General features: G+C 45.2%; 1 protein-coding gene across 3 annotated transcripts in view; it reads right to left on the bottom strand.

The window, feature by feature from the left end:
• MON2 (MON2 homolog, regulator of endosome-to-Golgi trafficking) overlaps positions 1-8149 on the bottom strand; it is a 73374-nt gene extending 65225 nt beyond the window's left edge. For 2 of the 3 annotated variants that reach the window (XM_072361521.1, XM_072361522.1), the window contains exon 1: positions 7930-8149. In XM_072361521.1, coding sequence (XP_072217622.1) covers positions 7930-8040 — 111 coding nt within the window. In that variant the 5' untranslated portion in view covers positions 8041-8149. The remainder of the gene's footprint in view (positions 1-7929) is intronic. The other variant, XM_072361523.1, reaches the window with a different exon arrangement.
• Positions 8150-17230: the final 9081 nt, after the last annotated feature.

The raw sequence follows: 17230 nt of genomic DNA, 5'->3' as shown, positions 1-17230 counted from the left end.
TAGCGACAAGTTTTCAAGTTATACTTCTCTTCTGCACAGTAAAACAGAATCAGGACGTATTTTTGTATTCTATATTTATATAATTTAAACTTAAGTATCTATACACAGCATATGGACATCCTGACATAGCCTGCATCAAGCACTGACACTTCTGAGTGAACCATCAAGTACAACACAACTGATGATGAATCACTTGAAATTTCATTACACACTTTACATACACACAATTACATCATCAATCTACATAAAAGCCTGCTTCAGAGCTGCAGATTTTAATTCTGCCTTCAGCTTGTCGATCCAAACAGCCTGGTACAAGCACTAGGTGCAGTCACCTAGTCAGACTGTAAGCCTCTGACAGTAACAGCTCTTTGCTGAATGTTGTTTCTTTTCACCAGTTGTGAGGCAGTTTGAGCACAAGCTGGACCTTGAGTCGACAAGAATTTCTGCTACAGGTTCCCTGTATCATTTTCAGGAAGCCATGGAAGGGAGACAGGGATTCAGTGAATGATCGAGACACACAAATTTATGTATCTAAACTCCCATCACACTGAAGGCAGTTTAAAAAGAGGCTTTAAGAATTAAGGAGCACTAATCTGACCCACTAGCAGGGGTTCTCTGCAGGTATCAATGCCTGAATCTCCATATCTGAGACTACTACATGCAGACAGAAGACCTATGTTCATCTGGACTAGCTGCTGAAAGCCAAGATAAAATACATCAATGTCAACATCTATTTGCAAGTTGGACTAGATGATTTTGTAGGTCCTTTCCAACCTTGTGATTCTATGACTCTATGAATGCATTTCAAGTGCAGTAGGTGTGGACTAAATGGACTAAAACAATCCCCTGGCTATGTGCTCCATCAGTCATATTTCCAGAATGACTGCAGAATGAACTGATCAATGGAGATACCCAAAGTTCAGCACCTTCATCTTGCTCTGAAGCCCACAATGAGAAGTTTACAGATAGACTGAAGTACACAAAATGCTGCTCATTTTTTTTTCATTCCTTCAATTATTAAGTGTTATATGACAGAGAAATCAGGTCTATAATCATATTGTCAGGCATTCTTGAAAACACAGTAGTTCTTATCAGAGACTGAAATGATGATGTGAAGTTTAGAATTAAGTCTTACAAACAGAACTATTTGTATAGTCAACGCTCCTCTAGAAATGCATTTTGAAAAGATATTATTGTACACAGATCAATACTGAATAAAAACACTGCAAAATTAATAGATTCCAAACATGAAGCTAACAGACGTGGCGACTGGTAAAGCTCAGGAACTACAGAATCACAGAATCAGAGAATTATAGGGGTTGGAAAGGACCTCTAGAGATCATCGAGTCCAACCCCCCTGCCAAAGCAGGCTCCCTACAACACGTTGCACAGGTAGGCGTCCAGGCGGGTCTTGAATATCTCCAGAGAAGGAGACTCCACCACCTCCCTGGGCAGCCTGTTCCAGTGCTCTGTCACCCTCACTGTAAAGAAGTTCTTGCGCACATTCATGTGGAACGTCCTATGCTGAAGTTTCAGCCCATTTCCTCTAGTCCTGTCCCCACGCACTACTGAAAACAGACCAGCCTCGCCACTATGGCTCCCACACTTCAGGTATTTATAAACCTGGATCAAATCCCCTCTCAGCCTCCTTTTCTCAAGGCTAAACAGACCCAGTTCCCTAAGTCTCTCCTCGTAGGGGAGATGCTCCAGGCCCTTCACCATCTTTGTGGCCCTCCGCTGGACTCTTTCCAAGAGATCCCTGTCTTTTTTGTACTGGGGAGCCCAGAACTGGACACAGTATTCCAGATGAGGCCTCACCAGGGCAGAGTAGAGGGGGAGGATCACCTCCCTTGACCTGCTGGCTACGCTCTTTTTAATGCACCCCAGTATGCCATTGGCCTTTTTGGCTACAAGGGCACACTGCTGGCTCATGGCCAACCTGTCGTCCACCAGGACGCCCAGGTCCCTCTCAGCAGAGCTCCTCTCCAGCAGGTCTTCCCCCAACCTGTACTGGTGTATGCAATTATTTCTTCCTAGGTGCAAGACTCTACACTTGCTTTTGTTAAACCTCATCCGGTTTCTTACTGCCCAGCTCTCCAGTCTGTCCAGGTCTCTCTGAATGGCTGCACAGCCTTCAGGCGTGTCAGCCAATCCTCCCAGCTTCGTGTCATCAGCAAACTTGCTGAGGGTGGCCACTATCCCCTCATCAAGGTCGTTGATGAAGATGTTGAACAAGACTGGACCCAGCACAGACCCCTGGGGGACACCGCTAGTCACAGACCTCCAGCCGGACGCCGCACTGCCAACGACAACCCCCTGCACTCTGCCAGTCAGCCAATTCTCGATCCACTTCACCGTCTACTCATCTATCCCATAACAGAAGAACAGTAGGAAATATCAGTGCTTGCCTGTTTCAAGTGATCAGCTCAGCTACTGGCAACCAAAGAATACCACAGAACAACGTGTCACCCACATGAGACACATGATAGAGTGCAAGCTGCCCAATTTTGGCAATAAGCATTTTATAGATCAGTTAAATAGTATTTGGAAGGTTCATTTGAAACACTGTAAGTGAATACCCATTAAAGCAAATGAAACAACTAAAGCCTTTACACACTTCTGAACCATTACTGAGAAAATCTGATAACTGATCAACCTGGGAAGCTCACCACAGGTTACGTTCCCAATACACTACAGTTTCAGAATTTAACTTATTTTAATAAAATTATAGCAGAAAGCTCCACATTTTGTTACTCCTATAGGAAATGGTCTATATACAAAGATCTCTGCCAGTTCCATTTGGCTCTCGTCTTTTCACTGCAAGAACAGCATGAACATAGAGCTCTCAGAGAAACAGTCAGTGCTAGGAATACACCCAGGGATTCAAGTGACCAAATCACACAGCATTTCAGTATGCTGTTGTCTTTCTTACCTTAGGTGTGTACTACACTGCATTTAACAAACTTTATGGAACAAACCAATTTTTAATGTTTGAAAATTAGTCTTTTTGCTTTTTTTTTTTTTTTTTTTTTTTTTTTTTTTTTTTTTTAAACTGTACCTTACAGTTGCAATAGAAATCGTGAAGATCTCGTTAAAAGCTCATTTTTCACACAGAGGGTGGTGATGCACTGGAACAGGTTGCCCAAGGAGGTTGTGGATGCATTCAAGGCATTCGAGGCCAGGCTGGATGTGGCTCTGGGTAGCCTGGCCTGGTGGTTGGCAACCCTGCGCATAGCAGGGGGTTTGAAACTCAGTGATCACTGTGGTCCTTTTCAACCCAGGCCATTCTATGATTCCATTATATAATTCTAATTAACTGTTTTGCATCTTTTTAGCATGTATTTACATTCTGCAGCCTGTCCTCACACGTGGTTTCATACAGTTACCCAGAAGTCAGGCTTCTAAACCAATGCTTTGATATCAGCCCTATGACATGTTCAGTACCAGCACTTCCCCCTAAAACCAGAGTGATTCAACACAGAGAATGGAGCTGTATGTGGCTCCCCATGCAGATGGGACTGCACTACAAGGACAAGCCATGTGAACAACACCTGTATTCACAGAACACAGACAGCCTCTCAGAAAGTGAGAAGCCCAGCTAGCCCAAATCACTTCCACTGCAATTAAGCAATTCTAACAAATATTTGTTTTATCCAGAAGCTGCACAAACGTAGATGACTTAATTTCTCCTTCAATGATTTAAAAAGGCTGCTTGTCTACAAGTAGTTACTTATGAGAGCAGAAAAATAAGTTTGCAAAACTGGATTCTATTATTGCTCCTAGATAGAGGCAATCAATTGACAACACCGTTTCAAAAATATTTCAGTATGCCAAAGGCATACACAACTCAATAAATAGTTAAACAAAAGAAATTCTGCTCTGATTCAAACACAGGTCTGGGAGGGAACCAGTACAGTCAAAATATCAAATGCTACCCTTCAGGAGTCCCCAGAGAGCGCTTCAATGCACCAAAGAACTCAGAGCTAAAAAAACAAACAAAACACACAACTTCAGTTTCTCTGAACACCCATGTAAGGTTTATGTAGCTGAATATTATTCCTTTTCCAGACCTACACTTCCAACTTGCCCCAGCAGCAAAGACCCTAAAACACACAGCCACCACCACGAGCATCACCACAGGAGTGCTCAGCAGGAGGCAGCTCCTGCCCACAGCAGCCCTGAGCTCTGCCAAGCCCACCCTGACCTGCATTCAGTGCCACTCCTTCCCTTTTCTCACCATGTGCCTCCAGCTGTGCAGAACTGATTCAGAGATCTCTTTTTTTCCTGTGTTTTCTCAAGCTCAGTTCACTTTTACAGCTATTAGAAACAAACCAACCAACCCACGCCAGCCTACAGACCTGGCTGTAAAGCCGAGATGGCTGGGTTGCATCTGTGTGAACAACACAGAGTTAAACACCAGTGAAACGAGTCTGGGCTTCAGACCGAACAGTGCTTTGTGGATATGCTTATGTTCCTCCTTTCAGTTGTGCAATTTCTGCTAAATAAAAATATTTTCCATCATATTTCAAACACTTCCTGCCCAGTGAAGCCATCTACCCAGCTCTGATGTCACTGCAGTGTTATCCAGCAATACCAGCAATAAAAGCAGAAGGTAACCTTTCTAGCACACAAAACTATTTTCAGTTTTGTGATAAGACAGAACTCTTGATCCAGTTAAAAAGATCCAGTTAAGGGTTTGCTGTTTAACTATCAGAGAGGAAGCATTTCCTCTAAATCCTTAAGGCTGACAGCACAAGCTTGGCCAAAGGGAGTGCTGCCTGCTTCCCACACACTTGCATTGGACACTAAGCCCGAGTCACTCAGAGGTTAAAGTAAAATAAAGGCCTGTGCGTGCCACACAATTCACCCAGTCAGAAATTGTTATAATGCTCTAACAGGGATCAAAGTTTAGAGCCCAGCATATTAAAAACAAGGGAATAATAGCCAAGCACTGCTGTTGCCTGGCAGAAATGTCAGATTACTCAAGATAACACGGGCACGACCAATGCTGGTACTACAGACTGCTTCATCCTCTGTAATTTCAAACTCCAAGGATACTGTTTAATTTACAAGTGCCCTGAAAGCTTCTATCACATCTCAGGCTGATGCCTTCTTCCACAACTGGGAAATGGAAATATGGTGTGAAAATAAGAATGCAATTTTTCAGCAGTGTCATTACTTGTAGACGTGAAATATTAATTTGGCACATGATAGACACAGCCACCATAATCACACTTTTGGTAACACTGTAGAGCCTTCATGCTGAGTATACTCCTGCAGTCAGGGCCAATCTGAGGAAGCACCATGAAGGATTTATACACCTATCCAACATGAAAAAAATGAGAACACCCAGTAACAAACAGATGTGGGTCTGAGATTAAGTAGTAATTGGTATTTTCTGCACTCCTAAGAAGAAAGTTGGCCCATTACTAAATCCCCAGCTATTGCCAGTAGCACAGTTTTAATCCCAGGGATTGCTTCAGAAGCTCCCATTTTACAGTGCAGTGACACTGAGGAAAACAGTTCTGCTCATGTGAGCATTAATATATTATTTCCAAAAATATATTTTATTATTTCTTAGTTATAAACAAAGTGGTAACAGGGGAGAAGAAAGTTTGCCATGGAATCATCACAAACCCCACAGACTGCACCACACAGCCAGCTGACCAGCTCCTGCTGGCATCCCCAAAATCAGCTGAAGCTCCCCAGTTGTGTCACCCACCCTACCTACCGCCTGCTCCAAGAACCATTTAATACTGTTTTGATCTCTCTATACCTAGCAAACATACAGAATTAGTTCTTAAAAACATAAGCCTTAGAAGCACCATTACAAAGTGAGAATTAAACCCTTATAAAATCAAAGAGACAACATGTGTCTGATTGCACTTCTAAGTGTAGTACTGATCAAAAAAAGACTTGCCAAAGTAAATCTTTTGAGCAACAAGTATAATTGAGAACTATACTACTAATCCCATCAGCAGCAAAACTATGAGCTAAATGCAGAGCTTCTCAGTAGGCCCATCACAGTACAGTAACTTCATAAAGTTACACAGAAAGTTACACAGAAGCTGCAAAGTAAGCTCATAAGTTACAATGGAGACGGTGGTGGTGATGAGAACAGTGTTGTAAGAGTGAAAAATAAGGTGAGATTATAAAGTAGCAAAAATATCTTTCAAAAATCCAATGCTTATGTTCAAAAAGCTGGTGCTGCTCCCAGACACTCAGAAGAACATGCCACTCCTCTGATGGCTCCAGCCAAATCCAATCACAATTAGAACAAATGCATGTAATTAAAATACCTGTCTAGCAGCTGCTATTTGAGAGTAAAGAAAAATACTTGCTTCCTTCAGAACCGGGGGGGGGGAAAGCTTCCAGCAGCAAGGAAATAAGATCACTTCCTGCAGCTGTGTCACGCGTCCTGCTCAGCCTAAAACTCTGAGGCCACAGCTGGGCTCCAGAAACACTTTTCACTGCTGTTCCAGAAGCACAACTATCCAAACTCTCAACAACTGTGAACAACTTCATCCAAAGTGCATCAGTAACAAAGTAAGCTATGCAAAATCACAGTGGAAATATAAAAGGAAACACAGAAGTCAAACTTGTATGGAAGTATGGCAAACATGCTCAGCACTAATCAAGTATTGCACATACAAAGGTTATTCAAACCTTCAGCATGGCAAACATAATGCAACACTGTTAGAAACACTGACTTAAGAACTGCATTGCCCATCCCCGTCATGGATCTTGAACAGGCTGAACGAGACCACAGCTAAAAGTTGGTTCAGGTGCCAAACAGCCCATCTGGAGTCCCACAGTACCACAGGAGAGCATGGAAGCAGTGCCCTGACGTCCCCTAAAACACAGATCTCTTCATGCCTTTCAAAGCAAACACAGTCACCTCAGTTCACCTGCTCAAGCGCACAGTGCTTTATATGACATTAAATATGCTGCCACTTAATTGGAACTAATGCCATAGTATACGCATAATTACTTTCTTCCAAACTGACAGTCTTCTTCATATTTCCCAGGTCCTCCACTGGTTCTGCAGCTTAATCTGAGTTAATGCTTCAGTACTTTTTCCCTTGTTGTGTAGAACAAACATTATTCAAGAAAAGGCACAGGCAGAAATGGGGAAAAAGTTAAACTAAACTACATAACACACACCAGAGACACACACTTATGTCCTCTAACTGCAGGGAAATCAGACATTTTGCCTCTAACTTGAAGTAACGCCACGCTCCCAGCGCAGCAGGCACAGCCCTGAGCTGCCAGAGGCCGAGGAGCATTTGGACACTGCTGCCAGACACAGGGTTCGAATGTTGGGTAGCACTGTGTGGGGCCAGCCGTTGGAGCCGACGGTCCCTGCGGGTCCCTTCCGGCAAGGGATTCTGCAATTAAGACCACTGAACTGCCGGGCAGCATTAAGAGCAAAACAAGATTTGAAAAAGTACAGACGCAGTCCTACTAACACAAGTTTATGAAGGGAATTTTTGAAGAGGGAGAAGAAATCAAGTTCGACTTCTGTCTGCCAGGCTTGCTGAGGTTCAGCCGCAGCACCAGCCGCCGACAGAAGACAGAGCAGCCCGCGGCGGGACGCAGAGCAGCGGTACCCCGGCGGGGCCGTGCCGAAGCGGGGCCGCCTCTCTCCGCTCACGCAGTCTCCGCGGGCGACAGCACCGCGCCGACAGCTCTCACCAGACAGCACCAAGCCGGAGCCAAACTTTAACTGCCTCAACACCGCCGGGGAGCAATGTGGGCTCGGCGCTGTCAGGGCCGTCCCGGCCGACCCACGGCCGCAGCTCCGCTCCGCGGTACGGGACACGTCGCCTCCCCGAGTCCGCTCGCCCCGCCGCCCTCACCCGGGTCCCACCGGGCCCCGCACCGAGGTAGGTCCCTCCGAAGCGGCGCCGCGGCCCGGCCGCTCCTCACCTCCTTGACGGGAGGAAATTTTTTCCTGCACTCCAGGCTCAGGCCCCGCAGGTCTCCCTGCATGTTTTCCAGCAGTTTCTTCACGGCTTCGGGGCTGCTGGTGCCGGACATGGCGGCGCCGGGCCGGGCGCTGTTCCGACGGGGCAGGGGCAGCGCCTCCGGCTCCGCGGCCCCGGCCGACACGTCCGCGCCCGACACCGGAACCCGTCAGCCGCGGCCCCTTCCCTCCCTCCCCGCCGCCCGCCCTCCCCGGGTCGCCGCCGCCGCCCCCCCGCTCCCACAATGCCGGGCGCCGCGCGTCAGCCGCACGGCCGGGGGCGGGCGGAGCGGCCGCGGGGAGCCTGCAGGGCCGCGCGGCCTCCTCCGGCCGAGAGGGCCTGTGTCAGGCCTGCTGGGCTGGGCGAGCTATGGAGCTGGGTTGCGGGTAGTACGGGCAGGCGGTGCTGAAGGGCTCTGGCTTTGGGCCGCTGCCTGGCTTTTAGGGGGTGCTCCCTGGGTAACGTCAGGCGGTGCCACGCAGGCTGAGCGCTGTCCTGGGCTGCTCTCTGCAGGACGCCATCCCTGCCGCTGACGTCTCCCGGAGGTGTTGGCCCTTGCCACGATAACCATTCGCTGTGCGCCTGTTGCTGCGAGTCTCCCTTCACGGTGCCCGCCGACCGGCCGTGCGCGGTGCTCCTGCGAGATTCACACTTTGCACTGTCTGTAGTCTGACGCTTTTGTCTTGAGAACCTTGAAAAATTAAAAATGGAGTTTATTCAGACATTCTTACTTTATTCTGAGAACGTTCTGAGGTTCTAAACTCAAAAGGTGGGCCTGGGTGAATGTGATGAGCTGCAACCGGGCTGTGTGCAAAGGTGTTGTATTTCGGTCAGGGCAGTGCCATGTATGTGCACAGACTGGGAGATGAACTCCTTGAGAGCAGCCCTGCAGAGAAGGATTTGGGGTTCCTGATGGATGAGAAACCAGACATGAGCCAGCAGTTTGCATTTGCAGCCCAAAAGGCCAACAGTGGGGCCGGGGAGGGGGTTGTCCCCATCTGCCCTGCCCCAGTGAGACCCCATCTGGAGTACTGCGACCAAGCCTGGGGCTCCCAACACAGGAAGGGTGTTGGAGAGGGTCCAGAGGAGGGCCACGAGGATGATAGGAGGGCTGCAAAGACAGGCTGAAAGAGCTGAGCTTGTTCAGTCTGGAGAAGAGAAGGCTACAGAAAGATCTCATTGGGGCCCTCCAATCTTTTAGGAGTGTTTATAAACAGGAGAGAAGTTGGCTCTTTACATGGGGTAGATAGGACAAGGGGAAATAGTTTAAAATATTTTAGATTTGGGGGATGTTTTTCACAGAGAGAATGGTGAGGTGCTGGCACAGGCTGCCCAGAGAGAATGTGGATGCCCCATCCCTGCAGATGTGCAGGGCTGAGCTGGATGTGGCACTGGGCAGCCTGATGTAGTGTTTGACCCAGCAGTTGGTGACCTTGCCTGTAGCAGCGGGTTGGAACTAGATGATCCTTCAGGTCCCTTCCAACACAAGCCATTCTATGATTCTGTGAAGATTCTTTTTCATCTTTTGTGTGTGTCTTTTAATGACAAGGGAAAAATGTCATGGATCTGAGCACCCTTGCCATTTGTTTTTGCCCACTCCCTGTAACACACACTGCACATCATGTGGCATGCAGATTGCCCATGGCACAGCGTTGCTGCTTTTCATCAGCGCCCTTATCTGTCAACATAAGCCCTTAGGTTTGCTTTAAGAAGCAAGAAGCGAAGGATTGCTTTATAAATAACTTATTCTAATGTTTTTACTTTTACATCGTTTTCCAACCACTGGCTGTTAACTTGGCAGTGCTGGATAAATGGATGTGACCTTTTAAAAAGGAAGGAAATGTTAGCACAATGAAATCAGGTGGTCAGAGTTGCTGGGTCCTCATGATGGGAGGTTGGGATATCACCTGTTCAGTGAAGACAAACCTGGACTCTACAACATTTCTTGAGATTTAAAGTGCATTTTGTGATGTATTCTCAAGGACTTGGATTTTTATCTTTATCTGTAGTGCTGTTTGTATGCTTAACCAGTAAGCATTTTGCCAAGGATTTTCAGCAGCAATTGCATTTTGGCTTTCAGTCTCAGTGGCAACTGGCAGGTCAATCCAAATACTTCAATGAGAAACCTGGATGGATTGCTGGGAGATTGAGGAAATCAATTAAGGCAATTGATGACTGTGTGTAGGTATTTCTTGGGTAAGCTTCGATTGTTCACTTCCTTTTTGTTGTTTGGACTTCTCTACCTGTCTGTTTTATATGATCTGCTGGACACAGGTGGCTGTGGGCATATTGGTAAGTACCTGCCTCAAGGAAAAAGACTGTGCTTTGTTGTGCAACGAGGGTCAGGAAATTGTCTTATAACATTGTCTTGCTCATAGAAGTGGACCAAGTATTTTGGGTAGAATTTGTTTGAGTGTGACCTCTTGAGTTAAAGCTGTTCTTATTATCCCTATAGTCAAAGTGATGTCAAGCCGTCATATTTCCTTGTTTTCTTTGATCAAAACCACAGCAGTTGATTTTCCATTGTTCTTCACAGAGAAATGCCTTAAGTCTGAAGGAAGTAAGAGCTGTTTCTGGCTGATGTTCCACCCTTTTCATTGATCAGTGCTCAGTGTTGCAGACCAGGAAAGAGAGGAGCATATGTTACAACTTTCACCAGCAAAAAAGATTTACTTTAAGAATCAAGTGTGTTATTTTCTCATTGCATCATTTGGGGTTTATCGGTCTGTTGAGATCCATGATAGATTTTTACTGTAGCTCTCTAGCCGTCTGTTATGTTGCATGCTGTTTAGCTTTCAGTTGTCAGCTGCCCTCTCTGCAAGTTTACAGCACTCTGTTTTAATAATGACGAATGAAAACTGGACATACAGTTGTAGTTGCCCAATTCATAGTGCTGGAATGCAGAACTATTGATAAAAAATATACTGCGACAACATATTCTGGGAAATTCTTACTGCTTTCTAAATTGAGATTATTAGGACGTTTTAATATCACACTTGCTACTTATACATTGTGACACTCCTGAATCAAGTGGAGCACTTGTGAATTTATAGACACCTGTAATTCAGCAAATTGAGCATAAAATGACTTAAAAAAGCAACACATCTATTAATAGAAGAGTTTTCTTTCACATTAAGTGCAGTCTCCTGTGTATCTTCTGTGAGGGCCATTGTGTGTTTGACATTTAAATCTCAGTAACTCAGGTTGGAATGTGTTCTACTTGCACTCTTTCACTTTTTATCATTGACATTTGTCGTATGTATCATTTCACCTCCTGCTTTGACACTGTCTGCTCAGTGTAGCCAGCCAAGTACATGAAGATTGCTCATGGGTTTGAAGGTGAATCATGTAAGTGTCTGCACAATTGTAACCTCCTTCGGACCCGCTGAATACCAAACTTGGATGCTGTACAGTTTCTGAATCTCAGACATGTCTCTTGAGCATGAGATGATCTTTATCTTGTTGTATGCTTTCTATAAGAACAGAAGACTTATTACTTAAGTTAAAGCAGAGTCGTTAAGCTAAACTAGTCAGGGATCTCGAGTGAGGCTTAATCAGTTATGAGGGTGACTTACTGTAGTAGCATATCTTTGCAATTGATACCATTGCACATACTTCTAACCACAGGTAAAAATGCTTGCCTATCTTCATATGTTTTAAATGCTTTAATGTCATTTCCAGTCACTTGAATCAGAGAGTGGAGCAGATGTGTGGACATCAATAAGGGCACATTTTTGACCAGCACATTGAAAATGCTTGTTAGCTTTCAGGCCAACTTGGTGTTGTGCTGTAATTATTATCTCGTTGCTTATTTTGTTATTAAATTATATGTTGCGATGGGCAGTGGATGATTGAAATCATTCCCTGTAGCTCTATTGCCCTAATTACCAACAGAAATGCCCATGAGACCTCTTGTGATTCATTCAATTACCTCTCAGAACCGCTGTTCGTATTCATTCCAAGTGACATGCATCAGGCCTTTTGATTTGATTAAGGATGGAATAGTGCTCAGCTGTATTTATTTCAGGTGTCTGCTCCTAGTTATAAATCCATCTTAGTAGACAAATATAGATTCAGATTTTGAATACAAGGACAGAGTTTACATGGCTGTCGCATGATGTTATGGTATGGAATACTGATAGAACCAGGACAGTTGCCACAGCATACAGAGGGAAAACCTGGATGTCATTGCGGACTCATGCTGATGGATAGAAATGTAGTCTTTCATCTGGGTTTATTTTACCCATACTCCTGTATACTTCCATAACTACGACAAACCTATGCATAGTACTAAACAATCTTCAGGATATTAAATGTCATAAATTGTGTAGTCTGGTAGAGGTCTCTATGTACACTCCTTGTGCTTTTGGCACAGTAGAGTTAGGAGTTAAGATGAAGAACATTTTGCCTCACCGTAGGTTGAACACAGATACTGATACCAAAAGGTAAAATTAGATTATAAATTAGGGTGGACTCCCCTTCTTGTGCATTTAGGCTGTGTTCATCTTTGCACAGATCTGAGCACGTATTTACTGAGTAGTAGAGGTTTTGTTTGAACGTTTGCGTGTTAACACATTTTGTTTTGCTTAGTCAGCTAACAGAGCAATCCCAGTTGTCTGCCAGTGACTTGTCCTCTTCATCATCTGCAAACTAGCAGCAATTATGTTACATTAGCTTTAAGAATGTTAACAAAAATGTTAAGTAGGCGTGCCCAGAATTGTAGACCTATGACATGCATTAGGTCATTAGATGATTAGATTCCCTATTCAGTTGCAGCACCATCGCTTCAGGTCCTTTACACAAATCTCAGCTAGAGGCATAGGTGTTTTCATGCCTCCTGTGTTGCCAGAAAATGTTGCTGAATGTTGTCCAAAGAGATTCTGAAAGCTTGTGTTGTTGGTTTTTGGTGGTGGGGGGGCTTTTTGTGTTGGCTTTTTTGGTTTTTGTTTTTTTTTTCCTTTTTTCTTTTGCACTGCCCTTTCGAGCGCTGGTAATTGAATCCAGCTGAACCTGTTAGCATCCTTTCTGAGAAAGAACTGCTGTCCACTGCTTGAATTAATTTATTGCTGCCTTAGAGCTCACAGTGTGACAACAGACAGGCAGATATCTGATAGTCAGAAAATCTTTGAGCAGCTCCCATAGCCTTCGCACTGACAACTGAGGATGAGTCAGAATAGATTAAATAACTTTCCCGGCTCACGCAGGAGGTATGTGGCTGGCTTGGGAAATAAACTTACTGCATGCACTAAACTGAGCCTGTCCTTACATATATATTTATCTGAACTGCTATCTATTCGGGTGGCACCTGTGAGTTTTCCATAGCAGACAATGTAACGTGGTGTATTGTCATGTTTCTTCGGAAAGTTCAGCGACGTTGCACTTCTAATCAGAATTCACCACAATCTGCGTGTCCCTTGTCAGGAATTTCAGTGCAGATATGAAGGCATAGATCTGCTGAAGCAAAAATAATCGTGGTTCTAGCAGTGTTATTTGATCCAGGCCTCTTGCACGGGACAGGGGTTCAGCTGTGCTCTCTGGCAAAGTCTCCCGAGTATCTCATTCTGACTGCGGAGCGAGTAACATAAACATGTCAGAAGTACACGTAGCGCTGCAGTCTGTTTACACTGCTGCTCTCACATCAGTTTTCCAAAAGTCTCCTTATATCTTTTTAATCATTTCCTTTTTATCTCTTTTTCAGGTTGTACATAGGAGAAGTATAGGAACGTTTCCAGATGCCTTGTAGCCTACAGGCGATCTACTAATCACACAGCAGCACCTGAGAGCAGAAGAGTATTCCCCTGTGTAAAAGTAACTTTTTGGGGTTGCTCTAGCAGAGATGAAAAGCCACTGTTTCCTCAGGCTTTGGTGAATCCTTAAAGAAAATCATTCCAGATTGCAGCCTGGGGGCTGCAGGGTGATGCTGTTCCCGAAGGAAGGTTTCCATCTACTGAATGGAGCGTTGTGTCCTTTGTGTTAGGGGTGTCTTCTGTGTGTGTAGCTAATGTTGTAGAATCAACAAATGCAGGAATTGTGTCTACACAAATAGATGTACTCCCCCAGGTGGTACGGAGACCAGCACTCTGCATGGGAGTCCTGCTGCTGGCATGGCCCACAGGACCCAGCGTGGCCCTATGCTGCTGAGTGCCTCCAGCACGACTCTTCTCAAAGCTGATGACAGTGTGACCACTTTGGTAGTTTACAGGCTGTTCTTTCTGTAATCATGCAGGGTTAGAGATTCCTCACGGAAGAGATCTTGATGAAGAGGTTTTGATATAGAGGTGCTGATTTACCTTTTCAGCTGTGCTCATCTCTGTTGCTTTAGGAAGAGTGCGGGCCTCTTAAAAGAGTCCTTTCTACACATTTCACTGGAAGGACTTTGCCCTTTATATAAATACTTGTGTGGCTGCCTGTGTGGTTGTGTTCATAAGCGGCATCTGAAAGAAGTTTTGTGTCTCAGGTTGATTCAAAGCAGATGAACAGAATGAACATCTCAGGGCGTTGGAAGACGTCCAAAGAAATCCAGTCATCAGTAGCCAAATGCTTTCCTTTGTAGTAAAACGCATTCACAGACCAATTCCACGTGTGAATATGTATTCCAAAGAAAGCGGGGATAGCTCATAGGAGGATTCTGTCCTGGGTCACGTGCAAACAGAAATGTTTGTATTCAAGTACTCATGCCTATGGCAAGTTCATAATAATTGCTGAACACATCTGAGTAGTGACTAATTCCTCACAAAATGGCTGCGCTCCTGATCAGCTCGGCCACACTTTGGCATGCAGGATACAGATATTTGATGGGGTTGGATGTCATAAGGGGTGAGAGGCAAGGTCAGAGGGGAGCGCTGTTCCTTCACTCAGCGAGGGGTTGGATTTGATGATCTCCAGAGGTCCCTTCCAATCCCAATGATTCTCTGATCATTTTTTTTGTTTCCACTGGATTGCTTGACTTGTTTGTTCATGAATGGAGTACGTAAATTTAAAGTCTGCTTTGTTTCCTTTTTAACTGTACATTTGTTCGTGCAACTTTTAGGGAAGAGTTTATGGGTTACATTAGGTTGGTATTCCCATGTGGGTTTCTTATTTCCAGGAAGGAATATCATATTAGTCAAATTCTAATAATTGGCCAACTGCCACTGGGAAAACTGAGATACTATAATCTATCATGCTTAATATTAAGGGAGTAATTCGCATCATAACATTGAGGTCTCTAAACAGTGCTTTCAGATGAGCACGATGCCAACCAAACAGAAATCAGAAGACTGAGAGAAGATGCTTCGCACGTCTGTGTAGTTCCCACAGTGTGTACTTCTACAGATTCCTTTATCTCCTATTCAACCCATTCAACAAATATTGCAGAAGTGCCTAAGTTTACATTTCCCGAAGACAACTTCTAGGGTGTTATTTCTGATACCAAAAATCAACGCATGTCTGGTTCCCTCGAATTATGTAAAAGCAAGTTAGCTGAAACTATTCAGGCTCTACGTGCCCCGTCCCTGGAGCTGTTCAAGGCCAGTTTGGATGGGGCCCTGGGCAACCTGATCTAGTAAACATGGAAGTTTGGTGGCCTTGCCAGGCAGGGGGGTTGGAACTTCATGATCATTGAGGTTCCTTCCAACCCAGGCCATTCTGTGATTGTGTGTGATATGTTTTATGAATAAAAACCTACTGTCTCCATCCCATTTGTTGACTCTTGTTATAAGCGTTGGAAATCCAAATATTATTATTACGCTTCATCAAAACATTTCCAATTGACTCTGTTGTCCGGAAGAGAACTGGGTTAGTTTGAAGCATGAGGTGCTTTTTATGTCAGTGGAGAATCTGAAGAATAAAATGCACTGAGTATATCAATGATTTACAGTGAAAAACCAAAGCATTTGTGTGGTGTCAGTAGCCAGGAACTTAATGGTGGTGGAGATTTTTTTAACAGGAAAGATGTGAAAATCAAAGCGCCGTTACTGAAAATCCCAGCAGAGTCCTGAAAGATGTGTGTCACCACCCTCTGTGTGAAAAGCTTCGTCCTAATATCTAACCTAACCCCTCCCGTCTCAGTTTAAAACCATTCCCCCTTGTCCTATCACTATCCACCCTTGTAAACAGCCATTCCCCCTCCTGTTTATATGCTCTCTTCAAGCACTGGAAGGCCACAATGAGGTCTCCCCGGAGCCTTCTCTTCTCCAAGCTTAACAAGCCCAGTTTCCTCAACCTTTCCTTGTAGGAGAGGTGCTCCAGCCCTCTGATCATCCTAGTGGCTGTCCTGTGGGCCTGCTGCAAGAGCTCCACATCCTTCCTGTACCGGGGGCCCCGGGCCTGGACACAGTGCTCCAGATGGGGCCTCACAAGAGCTGAGCCAACCTGAAGTTTAACAGAAAGTACTTTTCAACAAAGATTAATTTCATCCCCACTCCAAGCTTCCCCCATTTCCGAATCCTTTCAGAACCTTAAAGCATGCAGTTGCTGCTCAAAGTCCTCTTCTGCCCCTGCTGTATTCAGAGGTGCTCTAAAGCACCCTTGCCCTGAGTAGTTCCTTTGGTTGCAGTGTGTTGGGCTGTGCCTGACACAGGAACATCTGGGGCAAACCCAGGGGTGCTGCAGCATGAAGGCACAACGGAGAAACACTTGTGGAGGCACCAGAGAAGGGGCACCATGAGGCACAGCTCTTAGAGGGGAGAGCCACCGCGTGCTGGCACCGTGAGCACACTCAGACATCTGTTCATCTTGGTGGCTGAACTGGGAGTCTGAAGACCAAACAAGGCACCATCTCAGCTTACTGCCTACATTAGTACTCAGGATCCGAGTCATTCAGAGCAAAATGACACAGAACATCAGTCTTGCCAAATGAATAGGTCATTCAGACACTGTTTAATTCATTGAGCAGCTCTTCGTTCACGCACAATCAGCCAACATCAATGAAACCTGTGTGGAAGCTTCACCTGGGAAGGGGGAGCAGAACTAAGACAGAACCTGAACCCTCTCTCCTCTGCTCAGAGGTTGCAGAAGACAACAAGTGCCATGTGAGGACTCCTAACTGGCAGTCCTCGAATCCCATGGATAAGCGTATATCTGAGTTGGCAGAAGATACGTGCTATGCAGCAGTTCTTAACAAGCACAGATAATGCAGAGTTACTAATTACTGCCCCTTCTGCCTGAGAATTTCCTCCTCAGCTGTGAGATGCTCACACTGACACCCACCCGCAGAGCAGTGTGTATTTTATAGCTCCGACAGATGCTGAAACAAGCAGCGTGCTCCTGAATTCTTTCTCCTC

The sequence above is a fragment of the Excalfactoria chinensis genome, chromosome 1 (assembly GCF_039878825.1).
Source record: "Excalfactoria chinensis isolate bCotChi1 chromosome 1, bCotChi1.hap2, whole genome shotgun sequence".
In the NCBI taxonomy this organism is placed as follows: Eukaryota; Metazoa; Chordata; class Aves; order Galliformes; family Phasianidae; genus Excalfactoria; species Excalfactoria chinensis.
This window is presented reverse-complemented; position numbering and strand designations above follow the sequence as displayed.